Source organism: Ochotona princeps, chromosome 4 (genome assembly GCF_030435755.1).
Source record: "Ochotona princeps isolate mOchPri1 chromosome 4, mOchPri1.hap1, whole genome shotgun sequence".
NCBI lineage: Eukaryota > Metazoa > Chordata > Mammalia > Lagomorpha > Ochotonidae > Ochotona > Ochotona princeps.
This window is the reverse complement of record NC_080835.1, coordinates 50,802,011-50,818,821: the sequence shown is the minus strand read 5'-3', so window position 1 is coordinate 50,818,821 and position 16,811 is coordinate 50,802,011. Positions and strand designations below refer to the sequence as shown.

General features: G+C 39.9%; 2 protein-coding genes across 2 annotated transcripts; both read right to left on the bottom strand.

Annotated features, from left to right (window-relative positions):
• Positions 1–1,950: 1,950 nt before the first annotated feature.
• Positions 1,951–2,901, bottom strand: LOC101536768 (olfactory receptor 51G1). The gene has a single exon (XM_004590066.2). The coding sequence runs from the start codon at positions 2,899–2,901 to the stop codon at positions 1,951–1,953; it is 951 nt and encodes a 316-aa protein (XP_004590123.2).
• A 12,349-nt stretch (positions 2,902–15,250) lies between these two features.
• On the bottom strand, positions 15,251–16,207 carry LOC101516197 (olfactory receptor 51A4-like). Its single transcript, XM_012928352.3, has one exon. It carries the CDS (start codon positions 16,190–16,192, stop codon positions 15,251–15,253), a length of 942 nt encoding a protein of 313 aa, XP_012783806.1. The 5' UTR covers positions 16,193–16,207.
• Positions 16,208–16,811: the final 604 nt, after the last annotated feature.

Sequence of the window (16,811 nt, the reverse complement as noted above, 5' to 3'; positions counted from 1 at the left end):
GTTGTACAACATGTCCCTCTTTACCCTGGTTCATGCTACACAGGTCATGGTAGAAGGCCCTTTACATGCTTTTATTATCCACATAAATAGTATCCAGCCTAGCAGATCTGTCTAGGCAGTGTAAGGTGTAAATGCTAAGGAATGTACCATCTCTGGTTCACTCCCCAAATGCCTGCAAGAACAGGGAGCTTGGCTGATCAGAAGCTATGAGCCAGGAGCTTCCTCCAGGTCTCCCACTTGGGTGCTGGGGTCCAAGGACTTTGGCCATCCTCTTCCGCTTTCCCAGGCCTTAGCAGAGAGCTGGATTGGAAGTGGAGCAGCCAGGAATCATCATTCAGATGGGATGTTGGCATCAAAGAGACTTACCCTACTACACCACCGTGTCAGTCCCCAAGGTTTGTTTTCAATCTAGATTCCACAATATTTCACTGCCTCCATAGTTAAGTGGACATTTTCATTTTTAGCTTGGAAATGATCCAAAACACAATTATCTGTCGTATCAGTTTTCTAGTTCTATCAAATAAAATGAGAGACTGGATAGCGTAACAATGGAAATTTATTATTTCACAGTTTTGGGGCTCAGCATATCTGTGATTCAAATGTTGACAAGTTTAGTTCCTCCGAGGCCTCTCTTCTTGGTCCACAGATAACCACTTTCTTGGTATGTCTTCCCAAGGCCTTTCCTCTGCAGCACAAACTGCCAGCTTATCTTTAACTACAAATTTGCAATTTTGATAGGGACTTTGATTTTATCAAATACAGGCCCATTCTTTTGATCTCATTTTAACTCGGTAGCTTCTTTAACAACTTTGTCCCTTAATGTATTTACATCCTGAAGTACTGGGAATTGACACATCAACATAGGAATTTGGGGCAAGAATTTGTCACATAACACATATTTACCCATACATTCTGTCATTTGTTTATACATTTAGCAAACATTACATAAGTTATATAATACATTGCACATAACAAAGTGATGCATTTTGTTCTTCACCTCCTCCCTACTCCCAGTTCAAGTAATAAGTACTTATAGGCTCTGAAGTTAAGCTCTGCGAGGAGAGAACTACTATTATTTGCTATAATATATATTTCAACAGAAGGTAGGTTGAATGTCACTAGATATACTGAGAGACAGAGAAAGAAAGTGGAAGAGAAGAGAGAATTTTGCTTGATTGTTGATTATTCTTTTGACAGCTTCAAAGAAAGAATGTAGGGATTGATCACAATACAAAGAGCTTACCCCTGTCTACTTCAATTCTTCTATGTGAATCTTCTGGGAGCTAGAACTTAGAAAGTCTAAACAGAAAGTTCAGGTAATGAGATGAGACAGTCATGCGATTCTGAGATCCAGTGGTCAGATATGTGATATTGGCTAGGGTAATTTGTCACATTGAGAGTACTGTGTGAAACACTTACCTAGGAACTAAAAAGGAAATGAGTCCTTTCATAATGGTTAGATGGCACTGAATAGAACTGTTTGAGAAAACTGATGTTCTATCATAGTGATTGATATTCGACACTAGACAAATATGACCATTTCTGATAACATTGTGTTATCAATATAAACTTCAACTTACTTTCAGGTAGAAATGGACACTAAAAAATTGAAAACATTGGAGTCATTTCAAGCAAGTCAACATTTAGTATTACAAAGACAATTGTGAGGGGCAACATTGTAGCTCAATGGGTTCAACAGATGCTTACATTGCTGGCTTCCCATGTGATTTCCAGTTTGAGTCCTGCTTTTCAAATCCAGCCCCCTGCTTTTTTTCTCTCCCTCTCTTCCTTCCTTCCTTTTTTCCTCCCTCCCTCCTTCTCTCTCTTTTTCTTTCTGTTTCTTTTCTTTTTTTTCATAAGCTGAGAGTAATAAAAAGAAAAAATGAGTGAGGATCTGTAAGTTTTATGTCCAAACTTTCCTCCTTTCAGATTAACATAATCCTGAGGAAGTCACCTAAATGATTTTAGAAACTCAAACTTCTTTACAATGCGGAGACGGATTTGCTTGGTCTTGATACTATAGACAATGGGGTTCATGAGGGGTGGTACCAGCAGATATACGTAAGACATCAGGAGGTGTACAATGCGGGGCAGATGTTCACCAAAGCGGTGTACAAGTGACAAGCCGATCATGGGGATGTAGAAGAGTAGCACAGCACAGATATGAGAGACGCAGGTGTTGAGGGCCCGGAGTCTCTCCTGGCGGGAGGCGATGCTCAGCACGGTGCGCAGGATGAGAGCATAGGACAGGAAGATGAGGAGGGAGTCCACACCCACAGTGCAAGCCACAACAAAGAGCCCATAGATGTGATTCACAATGATGCTGGAGCAGGCCAGCTTCATAATCTCCAAGTGTAAACAATAGGCGTGAGCTAGCACATGGGAGCGGCAGTACTGGAAACGTTTAAGGAGGAAAGGTAAGGGGAGGATGAGGAGGGCACTTCTGAGCAAGGAGCTCAGCCCCATCTTGACAATCCGAGCAGGTGTCAGGATGGTGGAGTAGCGCAGTGGGTTACAAATGGCCACATAACGGTCAATGGACATGGACAGTAGAACTGATGATTCTACTAGAGACAATGTGTGGATAAAGAAGAGCTGAGTAAAGCAGGCAGGGATGCCAATCTCTCTGGCATCAAACCAGAAGATGCCCAGCACAGTGGGCAGTGTAGAAAGGCAAAGGCCCAAGTCTGTGATGGCCAGCATGCCCAAGAAATAGTACATGGGTTCGTGAAGGCTGGCATCTGTACGGATGACATGAAGGATGGTAAGGTTTCCCAAAATAACTGTCAAGTAGATGGAGCAGAAGGGTATAGAGATCCAGCCATGAAGATTCTCCAGACCTTGGAAGCCTGTCAGGAAGAAGGTGTCTTTCTGGAGGCTGCCATTGTGAGGGATGCTCATGGCTTTATAGTCTTGGTTTCAACAACCTGCAAGATAGAATGGGATTCCCAAAATACCAGTATCAGTGAACTAGAAGGAGTATGTTGACAGTATGAGAAAGAGTTAGGGACCTGACCTATTAGCCTTTCTAGAGGGCTTGGGAAGAGGCTTCTGAGGTGAAATCATACAGCCTACATAAATCACATAATGTAGTCTCACGGAAGGATGTATACCAGTGTTGGCCTCTCTGAGGTCAATGACATCCTCTCAGATGGCACTCTTTTTCTTGTGTGCTTCCCTGAAAAATTCTTCAACTTAATTACTAATGCATTTAGAGTCTTTATTATACATGTGGGGAACTGGTAACACACATAATTTTTTTATAATTGTCTGCTAGGATAAAGTATGTATTAGAAACCTTGAAATGTGTTTGTAATGTGCCTGTAGGCTTTGTTTCATGCCGTGGTGTCTCACCTTCAGGGGAGAGTAGGGAACTACTTAGTAAATGCATGTTGAACTCCTTGGACTTGGAATTCGTGACCACAGTGATCTCTCTCCAGATCTGCAGAGTGGATGGTGATGGTGAAGACCTGGAACTGAAGAACCCTCCTTAGAATAACCTATGAACAATCATCAGAAGACTACACTTGTGTGGGGCAGGTTGAGGTTCTGAGGGCCACCAGCAGGGATACGTGCAACTAACAGGGTGGTTAAGCCACATCTTAATGTGTGCTTGGCGATGGAGAAGGGGTATGTGTTACATAAAAAGCACTAGAAGCATTATAAAGAACTCCTAAATAGCCAGGAAATGCCTCTGACCTTCAGCTTAGAGTGCAAAACTAAATATGAAGTTAGCTTTCCCTGGGGCTTGGAGATATATGACGTCTAAATATAGTTCTGATCCTATAATATTCATTTATTTTAATGTTTATTCATTTAAGAGAATTGCAGAGTGGGGGGAGAGAGGGAGGAAGGAGAGAGAAAGAGAGAGAGAGAGAGAGAGAGAGAGAGAGAGAGAGAGAGAGAGAGAGAGAATGGATAGCAGTGGTCAAACCTTTGCACCCGGCTGGATTGGATATTGAGCAGCTGAGACATAAACATTTACCTGTATTGAATGTTGGGTTTTCAGCCAGTGGGTTTACCTACTATGCAGCAATGCCAGCCTCTTGATCCTATAATATTTAAACAGGGTTTTTCTTTCCTCTGCTTTCAGAATTTTTATTCAATTATGTTAACAAATGCTCTATCAATATACACATTCTATATATACAGGTGTATTAATCAAATGCATATAAGACTTTAAAAATATTGCATGTACATGTTACCTTTTTAGTGCTGAATGTTTGTTACGTCATTTGTCTTTGACACCAATTTTATTTTATCAGGTTCTGCCTTCAGGAACAATGTAAATGAGAAAATTGTGGCTTATAGAGGTAAAGTGACCTGGCTAAGTATATGGAGCCAGTCATGATGAGATTCATTTGCCAAAATCTCTGCTATTGCTCTTTATATCATATTTTCTATGGTTATTGCATGAAAAGATAGCAGGCAAAATAGTCGGAGAATTCAAAAGTAAAAATTAAAACAAACAAACAAACAAATAAATAAAAGCCTACCTTGGCCAAGTCCATGATATTCATTTCCACATCAACAGCATTGGATTAGCTGAAATGGACAGTAACTGACAGGAACTTTTTGGGGTAATTGAGTTTAGTTTGAGACACAGTGTAGACAAGTGTAAAAAGTAATTCCTGATTAAAGTGTGCTGAGTAGGGGTTTAATGTTAGAGTTACGCAAGAGCCAGCTATCAGGAGAAAAATAGCAGAAAATAGAATGGGAAGCCAATAGGTAAAAGATACTACTGTTAACCCTGAAAAAATGGATGAAGTAGAATAAGGGTTTTTAAAGATAAACCATGCTTATGATGGTGAATCATCATGACTCTTTGAGAGAATATTTGAACAGCCTGGAGAAGGTTTGTAAGAATTTGTCAGTGACTTAGGACAGGATAAGTACAAAGTTTAGATCCTATAAAATTCCCCTCTAAGAGAAAAATCCACCAATGAGTGAAATGAGCCAGATTTTCTTTTTTAAAGCAGAGAGATGTGAAGTTGAGGATATCCTTTCAAAAAGCTGTCCTCTTCTTAGTAAGGCAAAGGAGGAATGAAAACAAAGGAGTCAAAGAAACAACAAAGTCCTTACCCAGTTTGTGCTTTTCATGCTTCAAACTAAAGAGGGTATGATGACACACTAGTAAAATAACGAAGTAATAAAACCACTTGTGTTTTATGAATCCAAAGGAGAAACAAGAAAGGACGTGAAGAGGGCCAGTGAGGAAGGAGGAAGAACTAAAGGGGATAGGAGCGGAATAGCCCAATCTTAGCCTGAGCTTATACAAGCTCCTTCTGTGGTTGAGAGTGGTGATTAAGAGAATAATCATAGGGAAATTTTAGCACAAATGGTGGGAGACTTCCCATGAGGTAACAAACAAAAGTCTAAGTTTCATGTGGTCTTGCGGCAACTGACTCACTGGAAATACTGCTTTCCTCCATCTTACACTGAGTCAATTGGAAGAGTGTGAGAAAAGGAGAGCATCTATATTTCAAAACGTTCATGGGGTAAATGGGATTAAAACATGCCTAGTTTGGTGAAACTTGTTTGAGGTCTATGGACTTTATTCATAATACACCTTTCCCACAAACTCTTTGAAAGCCAAAAGGGAAGTTGAATCTGCATGCCAGGTGAGAAATTGCATCCACAGTGTCCTAGCTCAACTACTATTTGTTCTCCTTAATATATTTCTTGTGCTTTACATTTGGGATTGTATGGAGGAAATACACAAGGCATCAAGAGGCAAACTTCCATTGTTACCAAAGAAACAGAAGAACTTGTAACCCTGACACAGATGTGGAGCTTCATAATCTACTGAGAGACAGAGGAGGTGTAAGAGAAATTGAATGGAATGATTTTTAGTGCAGCAACTTTGCATGTTCTTTTAATGGTTCTCACCTGTACACCAACAAATTAGAGAAATGTCAAAAATTCTTTCACTAGGCTACATGGTATAGCCCAAATTATTTATTCAACTCTAGTACTGGAATAAAGGGATGCCATCTGAAGGTGTGAGAGAGTGAGGGAAGGGAGAAGGAGCTGAGACATAAAGAGAGAGGGAGAGGGAGAAGAAAGAGAGAGAGAAAGAAGAAGCAAGAGATGAAGAAGAAGAGGAAGAAGGAGGAAGAAGGAGGAAGGAGGTGGAGGGAGAGGAGAAGACGGAGGAGGAAGGAAGACGAAGTAGCGGGGAGGAGGAGTGGAGAGGAGGAGAGAAAGCTGAGTACTGATCTTGATGACCCACTGTTTCTCCCTCTCTGACTTCTGTTCCTATTGCAATGTCACACGAAGATTGACTGCTACTAGCAGCTTTCAACATTGTATAGATGGTCACAAAAAGCTGCCAAATCCACTTTAATATTCAGTTATCATAATGCAATATGAGGCCAAAATGTAATTAAAATTCCAACATTTTAGACACAAGGAACTGTGCCCCAAATGCTAAGAAAGAGATGAGAGGCAGAGGTAATTAAATGCAATGGTGTTGCTTACACCTACAATGTCATAGCATTTGTAAAGAGCAGCAGAATGCTAGAGCTGAGACGGCAGCTGAATGATTGTATTATTGTACAACATGGGACAGTGGGGAGGAGAGATAGAGAAGGGAGAAAAGGGAGGGAAATGGGGTAGGCCCTATATCTACAACGTTGTAAAATGGAAAATAAGAATAAAAAAAAAACAATGGTGAACCTGATTAGCACAAGATCACAAAACTAGGACTGAAATGGGAAATGTGATGTGCAGCTTGATCTGGCTCTTGAAACTAACGTGATTCAGGAATTTAGCAAATGGTTTAGCCCTCAGCGTACAGCTCTGTTCCATAGGCACAGTCATCGTGGAGTTGCTGACTGTTCTCTTTGTGATCTGGCTGCTAGTACATACCTGGCCAGCCTGATGGAAAAGGACTTGAGTGAAGTACTTTCATCCAAAATTTGGGGCCAGAAGGCAGACAGCTATAAGAAAAACCTCTGTTCAAAACACAACGCCTTTTTAAAATACCTGGGAATTCTTTGGGGCTCTTGCCAAGACTGAGAATTCCCTAAAGACTTTCCATAGCACTTCCCTGATAATAGGCAGCTCAGAGAGGCTGAGCAACATCAGTATCTGAGAATCAGAGAAAGAACAAGTGCTGAGTACCCTCTGTGGGCAAGAGGTATCTTTGAGAAGTAAGGCTGTTCCTTATGTACTTCAAGTGGTGAACTGAAAGGAAAGAATTGTGACATTTAGACAAAGGATAAAGCTGATTGTAACCTTATCTATGATACTTTCTGATGATGTGACCTAGGGAAACTTAATCTCTGCCATTTTTCCTTATTACTTACAAAGGAAACATCTTTCTCTTCTTCCTCTCCCTCCCAAAAGTCCCCCTCCTACACACACACACTTTTTCTTTTAACAGTTTCTGTTTTGAAAAGTGGTGAATACCAGTGTGGTTTGGTTTGTGATTTGGGAGAAGAAGGGAACTCTTCCACCAACTGTGTTGAACTATAGCTCTCTTCATTACTATAGGCCATTAAATGTATACACATGGTTTGGATCACAATTCAGAAATGTGTATTCCATATGCCAATTATAAGCCTTCAAATATTTCACTATCCCATTGTAACTACCAGTATCTATACCAAGAATTCTCTCAAGGTGCATTTAAAAGTTGAAAACAACTACTTGAAAGGAACAGCTGATACTTAAATGGTCTCAGTAAAATTATCAAAGCAATTATTAGAGTACATAAGTTCAAGAACCTAACTTTCCAAACTTGATACATGTTTATTGTCTTAGTTTTCCAACTGTTAGGATTTAAGCTCACTTAAAAAGCTCCTAAAGATCTTATGTTGTGATGTGCAGCTAATTCCCACAGCCAAGTCTTCTGTTCATAATGTTTATTGCAAGCCAAAATCCCAGACACAGCAAATTGCTTAATAAGTCCTTTATTTCAGTACAGTAGGAACAGGAACAGGGGTGAGGGGGAGAAAACTGGAAGGGACACATCTCCTGCCATGGTGGCAGGATGGAGCTACCAGGGCAGGGGAAGGGAAGAGGGAGATGGAGATTAGCTGAGCCACAGGTTGGTGGGTGGAGACTAGGGGGAGGGGCCAGAGATTGGGGTGTGGGATTCTCAAATAAGAGATGAGATTACATTTCATTGGTGAGTAACTGGAAAGGCGTGGATTTCACAGGCCGTGGGGAAGGGAAGCAGGAAATGGCGAAGGGTCCAAGCTGGGATGCTTGAATTCACTCCTCACATTTTGAAAAAGCCATAGAGGAAAACAATGCCCCTCTTCCTGTATATGTAACAAAAGGGAGGAATGTGAGGCGTGAATTCACAACTGGTATCTTAACCAATAAGCCAATTGCCCAGTCTTTTTTCTTTTGAAAAAATTTATTATTATTAATTTTTATTATACAGGTCCATAAGCTCTGGGATTTCCCTTCTCCCATCTCTGAATCCCCTTCATGCAAAAATAATCTGAAAAATTCTTCTGATAAGATTTATATTCAGCCACATAATTTTCTGTATATTTTAAATTAATTCTTTGACTTATTTTATTTTATTTTATTTTATTTTTTGGAAAAGGATATCCTGCCCATTGTGATATGGTTAACAGAATGTCTGTACTAACCAACAGATATCAATAGCATACTCACATATGGCCAGGTTATAATAATCCAGGGTGCTTCCATTATGGCCAAATGTCTCTTAAGAGCTATATCACCCTTGCTTGGTGAAGTGAATCACTGTTAAAGGAGTCTCAGAATTGGGCTTTACTCCAGGAAATAGGCTCTGCCTTTCAGGAGCTTGTAGAAATTATGACTGCTAGGAAGCCATGCCCCTTCCTAGTTGGCATTTTTGTTAGGTGGCTGGCACAGTGGTGTATCAGGTTAATCTGCTTCTGGCACCAGCATCCCGTTTGGGCACCAGTTAATGTCCTGGATACTCCATTAAATCCATCTCCCTGCCAATGGGCCTGGGAAGGCAGGAGAAGATGGCTCAAGTCCTTAGACTCATGTCCCCACTTGGCAGACCTGGAAAAAGTCCCTGACTCCCAGCTTTGGAGCAGCCCAACTCTGGCTGTAGTGGCCATTTGAGGAGTGAAACAACAGTTGGAATGTCTCTCTCTGCCCCTTTTTATAACTCTGACTTTCAAATATGATAAGTAAATCTTAAAAATACATCATTATATTTAGCATCTGTGCTTATTCATGAGTAATAGTAGGAATTTCACTGTTATTTTTAGTTATATTTTTAAGTTACTTTTTTTTCCTTTTCCTATGTTAGTCTTGTCATGATACATTCGTATATTTAGAAGCTTGTAATGGTAAACTGAATGACTATGCCACTATAATAATTTAGGGACACATAATAAAAGGAAGATATGGGGAGGGGAAGGAAAGCAGAGGGGAGGAGTAAGAGGAAGGGAGAGGGATGACCCCCTAATGCTAAGGGAAATGAGCCAATCACAAAAGGTTAAATACCACATGTTTGCCTTAATTTAAGATGATATGATGTTATGTATAACATGTTATGTTTTGAATGTTATATGTTGTGTATAAACTAAATTGAAGTATAGGTGAGGTGGTCACAGAAGGTGGCTGGGAACTCGCATTTACTTTTAACATATTGGTTACTCATTACTATGTCAATTAATTCCATAATGATGTAAATTTTTGCTGATGGTATGTTGGAGCTTTCAATTGACTGGGATAATACTCTGCTAGCTCTGTCTTCAGACCAGAGAGGGTATACCTAAGAAGCCGTTGAACTTGACTGGACAATAAGATGCTGGACTATATGTTTGGTATATGCTTGCAATGGGGGAATCTCAACTGAACTTGAGCTGTGGTTATGCAACAAGGTGGAGGAATCCACCATGGTGGGAGGGTTTGGGGAGGGGTGGGAGAACCCAAGTATCTATGTAACTGTGTCACATAATACAATGTAATTAATGAAGTTAAATAATAAAAAAAAATCTGTATCAATGAAAAAACCTTCTAACATTAAAAATAAAATACATGATTAAAATCCAGATCACAGTGTATTTGTTATTTTCTTTTTTACCATATTTTGCAAGAACTGGCTGCTTTTCGAAACCACTTACCTGTTGCTCATCTTGTTAGTAGCAACTAGAAAGCTTCACTTGGTGCAGCCTGTCTTCACAATGGAAAATTTGAGTTCTTGCTTGTTTTCATTAGCAAGTGTACCAGCTAATGCTTTGTTGTGTTCCAACCTCTATCATCAGGCCTGTTCATGTGAGGCTATGGAAAACCTAGTGGACACAGTTACATACTTCAAACATAATAGCATTTCTTGCCCAGACCTAATTGGATTGTATGAACCACAATATCTTTGTGGAAATAAATGCAATCCCAACTCAAAAGCTAAAATGTTCCAAGGCAGAGTTATTCTGCAGTGTGAGTAATAAACTAAAACCCAACTTTTGTTTTCTGCTCTATGTGATATTCATGACTCCCAGTCTCTTCACTTAGAACAAATATGGAGAAAACTTTTATTAAAAGTTGAATCATTGTGAAAAATCAAATAAAAATGCCCAAAACATCTGGAATATTACCTTCATTATTTAGAGGTTCAATACAACATTTATACCTATTTAAATTTTCCATTAATTGGCCCAGAATGAAGGCTCAATTGGCTAACCCTCTTCTTGCAGGTGCCAGGATATCATATGGGCGCCAGTTCATGTCCCAGATTCTCCACTTCCCATCCGTCTCCTGCTTGTGGACTGGGAAAGCAGTAGAGGACGGCCCAAAACCAGGGACCCATGCTCCCATGTAGGAGAACCAGAAGAAGCTCTTGGCTTCAGATTGGCTCAGTTCTGGCCATTGTGGTCATTTGGGGGAGTGAACCAGCATATGGAAGATTTTCTTTCTATCTCTTTCTATCTATAAAAATGCCCTTCCCATAAAAAATAAACAAATTTTTAAAAAAATACATAAATTTTTAATTGATTGAAGGAGAGTGAGACAGAAATTGTTCATGTCTTTGTTCACTTCCCAAATGCCTGTAGCTGTCCGTGCTTTTCCAGGATGAAGCCAGAAACATAGATCTTATTCCAGGTTCACCAGATGGATGGCAAGGACTCAGATATTTGAATCAATACCTCCCTCTCAGTGTTGTGGGGAGGTAGGTAGCTAAGAAGAGGAGCTGAAGTCTGAGAGCTCTGGCTGGACCTCCATTAGATAGCTCCAAAAGCCATGCAGCAGTGTGGGTAGCTGACAATTCAGTGATGACCATGTTGACAGCTGCAACTGGCCCATGTGACAGACCTGCCTGGCTGCTCTGAGAACATCATTCTGTGCATCATCCAATCTTTCTACTTGCTCTGTACACCAACCAAGCTTCCCTCTCTATGTACCACTCAGGTCAGCCTTCCCTGGAATCACAGGCCCTGCCCCTTTCAATGTAGTTCTGCAGTGCCATAAGCATAGAAGCAGTGTTCACCAGAAATATCAAATATGGTTGCAGGATGTATTGAGAAGGTCACCTTTATGCAATTATACTATTTTTATAAAGGTCTATTTATTTATTTATTTATTTATTTGAAAGTCAGAGTTATAGAAAAAGAGAAACACACACACACACACACACACACACACACACACTTCTTCCATCTATTGGTTCACTTTTCAAATGACCACAAGGATCAGGGTCAGAACAGGCTGTAACCAGAAGCATTGAGTTTCATCCAAGTTTCTTGTGTGGGTGGCAGGTACCCCAGTACCTGGGTCATCCTCTGCTATTTCTCCAGCACATTAGCAGGGATTTGGGTCAAAAGTGAAACAAACTGTACTCAAACTGGTGATCATACGGGGTGCCCACATAACAGGTGTACCTTAATCCCTTAGAAATTCTTCATAGGAGGCTCTCCTACTCACATCACACACCTGAAACCCTGATACTTCTGATATTTCAAGAACAACAACAAAAAGGAGAAGTGACAAGAAAATGGATGGCATTCAAAATCAGTTCCCAACTCCACTCCCTTTGGAAGGGTCAATTAAGCTATGTCTCTGTGCCTCCAGGTGGAATAAAGGGAAGGCCTAACCTTGTTAGAGAAGCTTTTCTTTCTTTTTATTTTGTGCAGATTTTTTTTCCTTGTAAGCATATTTGTTGTTGTTGGGATTTTTGTGTGTTTTGGCTGTTTCTCCCTCTCTGGCCTGACAATTTCTTGAGTGTGTACTTTTGATTCCTCTAAATAAATCCTGCCTTTGTTTTCTAACCTCTGTGCTTCCATTTTGAACTTTTCCATACATGGAGACAAAGACCTGAAATAAGCCTATCCAGGGATTCTGTGACTCACAACAGCCAGAGCGCAGAATGGTGAGAAACCACAATGAGAGGCAGAGCTGGGATTGGAATCCAAGCACTGTGATATGGGATTTAAGAGTACTAGGCAGCATTTTAGCTCCTGCCCAAAACACCATCCTCAGAACTCTGGACTTCTATTCTCCATTTACAGAGACGCCGAGTTTTCAAAAATTAGATGCTGGTACTGATAGAGTAGATAGAATAGAGATAGAGTATGTGAATTTCTTGCTTTAGGTGGTGCAAAGTGGCAACTGTGAACATCAGCGAACTTCGCAGCATATTTGTAGTGGTAGCCCCACATGATAAAGTGGAAGCAGAGGGGACACACACTCACCAGAGCATCGCTGCTGAGTAAGTGTAATTCATCTTCATTCACAAAGCCCAGGCTTTGTTGTCTTTCTTCTGGTTTAATGTCAGAAGCCTCTGTGGGCTCCAGTTCTGTAAGATGCACTCACAGGGAAATAATATTCCCCGTCTGAACATACGATCTTCACTAGAAACAAAGGGAACCAATCAACCGCAACTCTCTGTAAGTAGGACTTCACAACTGCTGGATAACACACCTTGTCTCCTCTGTTCTCCAGGACAGAATTACTCGTGTCTCTTCTGTGATCCAAGAACACCATAGGAATAACTTTGGAGCAATGTAACAGTTCAGCAAAGTTACCTTTGCATGCTTGAGTCTCCTGTTACAGTTAACCTCATAACTGCAGGCATTTCCTTCCTCAAATAAAGAAGATGTTTAGAGTTTAATTTGGATTGAGTAAACTCAGGATCAGTGGCTTCCATTGGCAGATTAGATGTGTGAAGTGTATGTGTGTTTGTCTGAGACTTCTTCCTGATTCCCTGAATGCTTGCTATTTCTTGAATACTGTAGTTATTTTCTTACATAAGATATATTTTGTTCTCAATTTGTTTATACTAATAATTGTTCTTATTCATTTCTAAGCATCATAAATAATATTTTCCCTCCTAGAGCATAGGCCTCACAATAACCTTAGTGGCATTTTGGTTAAGACTTCTTTTTGTGGAAATGATTTTATTGTCTTACTTTTGCATGTCACAGAAGCAACTAAGTTTTCTTGTTCAGCACATCATTCATCATTCATGTTATCAATATTAATGAAAGTTTCACATTTTTAATTTTTCAGTAACACGTCAGTCTAGATGCAATTTCCCTGAGTATGTTTAATTATCCTAAATGTCTGAGTAGTTTTTGGCTGACTCTGATACACTCCTGAATGTTTTGTAACCAGCAATAGGATAGAATTTCATGCCTCATTCAATGAGGGATCCTGTCAGTGCTTATAGGGAATTCCCAATTCAAAAGTAGGTTCTTGAGTAACTTAGATCACTCCAGGGAGCCATGCAAGGTTTCCAGGACCCTTTTATTAATTAAAATGTAGAAACTCCAGCTAACAGGTAACAGAAGATGTATTAGAGCAAGAATTCATGACACAGGATCAAATCGACTATTGAGGAATATTTTGTTGTTTCTTTTTGGAATATTGTTCATTACATCCTGTGTTCGGTCTTCTTAAATGCTAAGTATCCTTCTCTTTGTTTTAAGTTGTCTACCATTCATAACAGTCTGCAGACTCAACTCTCTCTGAATATGAAATAAGGCATTTTGACATTAAGGTGACACGATTTTGACAAATAGTGATTCTCAATGAATCTCCAGCCTTCAAAACCTCTTACAGAATGCCATCGTTTTTTCATGAAAACATCTTTTGTGCAGATCCAGGGTAACAGGATTTTAGGAGTTTTTGACTAGGTTTTTCTTGGATAAACAGAGTTATTAGGATTCTTTTAAAACTGGGAAAGATTCAGGGGGCCAGTGCTCCGATGCCACATGTGAAGCTGCTGCACACAGCACTGGTGTCCCATATGGCCACCAGTTTGCGTCCTCATTGCTCCACTTCTGATCCTGTCCTCTTATTGGTTGCAAAAAGCAGCAGATGAGGCGCTAGTGTTTGAGCCCCTGCTACACATGTGTTACATCAGATGAATCTCCCGACTTCTGGCTTTGGCTTCGCTCAGCCCTGCCAGTGATTATCTGGGGAATAAGCCAGTAAATGGAAGATATCTCTCGCTCCAAATAAATGAATAAATAAATCATTTTACAAAACTGGACAATCCTCAGATAAGAATGGAGATGTAAAAATTGAGGAAGTAGTCAAAGAAGCCTGAGTAGAATGTTTTTTTTTCTGAATCTCCCACAGAAACCTAAGAGGCAAGGAGCAGTCTACATCCAAACGGGTGAAGAAAAGACGTGCCTTTTTTCTTTTGTAAGATTTTCACATGTGTACACTTATTGTCTGGTTTTACTTGCAAAAGTGCCATTGTCAATTAAATTTCATTATCTGAATGCAGGGACATATTTAGTAGAATTCAAAATGATGTGTTAAGAGAAACCTGTTATCTTTTAAACTTCTGAGAGATTTCTTTTTTTTTTTTTTGAAAGGTAGAATTAGAGTGAGAGAGGGAGAGAGGAAGAGGAGGAGGAGGAGGGGGAGGAGGAGGAGAGAGAGAGAGAGAGAGAGAGAGAGAGAGAGAGAGAGAGAGAGAGAGATGGAAAGCTTGTATCTGTTGGTTCATTTCCCAAATAATGGCTGCAATGATCAGATCTGGGCCAGTCCAAACCCAGACTGGAACTGTTCTTGTATCCTGTGTGCGTGTAAGAATCCAATTACTTGTTCCATCTATCATTGATTTCCCAGTCCTACAAGCATTGAAATGGATCAGAAGTGGAGCAGCTACAGCAGGAACCTGCACCCATATCACAATGCAATCCCCACAAGACTGGTTTCTCAACTGTAGTAAACATTGAGGGATGTTATGCAGTAGTTAGTGAATAGTGTGGTTCCTGGTTGAATCATTCTGCATGTTCTGTTGTTAGTTACTTCTTGGGTTTCCGTGAGGTTAAGTACCCTGTCAGCTTTGCTTCTGGCACAGTTTCCCTACAATCAGTTTTCTCATCTGCTGACTCTTTATACAGTATACAATGGGGTTCATTAGTGGAGGCACCAATAGGAAAATATCAGCCATAAGGATTCTAGCGATTGGAGAACTCTGTTTTGAAAACCGGTAGATGACAGATAGAGAAATAATAGGCACATAGAAGATAAGCACAGCACAGATGTGGGAGACACAAGTATTGAGGACCTTGAATCTTTCCCTTTGAGATGCTATGTTCAACACTGCTTTCAGTATCATCACGTAGGACATGAAAATGAATGTGATGTCTAGGATACCTGAGAGAGCCACAAATAAGCCATAGATGACATTGACCCTGTTGTCAGAGCAGGCCAGCTTCATGACGTCCTGATGAAGACAGTAAGAATGAGACAGCAGGTTCTTCTTACAGTATCTTAAATGCTTTAAAGTGATTGGAAAAGGGAGAACTAGCAAAACATTTTTGAGAGAAAAAGCAAGTCCAATTTGAGTGACTCTAGCACTGGTAAGAATGGTAGTGTATCTCAGAGGGTTACAGATGGCAACAAAGCGATCAAAAGACATGATGAGCAGCACAGACGACTCCATAGCTGAGAACCCATGAATGAAAAACTCTTGGGCAAAACAGGCATCAGGGGAAATTCCTGGAGCATTGAATAAGAAAATTCTCAGCATGGTGGGGAGAGAGGAAAGGGATAGTCCTAGGTCAGAGAGAGCCAGCATGGAGAGGAAACAGTACATGGGCTCATGCAAAGAAGGCTCTGTTTTTATGAAAAATAGGATGGTAGAGTTCCCCAGGATAGCAACAATGTACACAAAACAAATGGGGATAGAAATCCAGATATTGGCAGTTTCTAGCCCTGGGATCCCAACTAAATAGAAAGTAGAGATTTCAATCTCAGAGATGTTAAGTATAGACATGCCTGTATTTGCAATCAAGACGAAAGGCTCAGAATAGGCAAGGAAGTAGGATCAGCAGTCTGACTATATCCTTTTGAGATCATCATGGTCTTGTCAAACCAAGTAATAGGGAGTGATTCAGACACAAACCTGAGGGAAGAAAAATAGGTGGGGAAGTAGACATCAATACCTAATTAAAAGCAAAAACAGAAAAGGAAAAAAAAACCTGATTTTGAAATCTAATTTTAAAATAGAAGCTGATGATAAAAGATGAAAGTCCTACATAGGGACTGTTTTTCAACTAAGCTAATTGTAAAGGTGCATATTATCAAATTTAAAAAGCTGAGGCTTCTTTTTTTAATGTAAATATTATAATCTATGTCCTGGTAAGAATTTGTTCAACATATCTATTATTTTACATTAAACTCGGAAAAAGCAAAATATTTTTAATATCTTCTAATGTAACTATGTGTTTTACTTTGCTCTTCTCAAGTTTTGCTTTAATTCTTTCTACATTTGCTGTTATTTTTTGTAAAGATCTTATATTGCTTAGACAATATACTTTTAATACTCTTTATGATGTTGCTGCCACAATTTATAGAATCACTTAGTTTATTATTTTTGTCTTTCACAGCAGTCA

What these genes read in the sequence shown, in the direction of transcription:
- LOC101536768 (XM_004590066.2), bottom strand. Translation starts at nt 2,901, where the DNA reads ATGAGCATCCCTCACAATGGCAGCCTCCAGAAAGACACCTTCTTCCTG.
- LOC101516197 (XM_012928352.3), bottom strand. Translation starts at nt 16,192, where the DNA reads ATGTCTATACTTAACATCTCTGAGATTGAAATCTCTACTTTCTATTTA.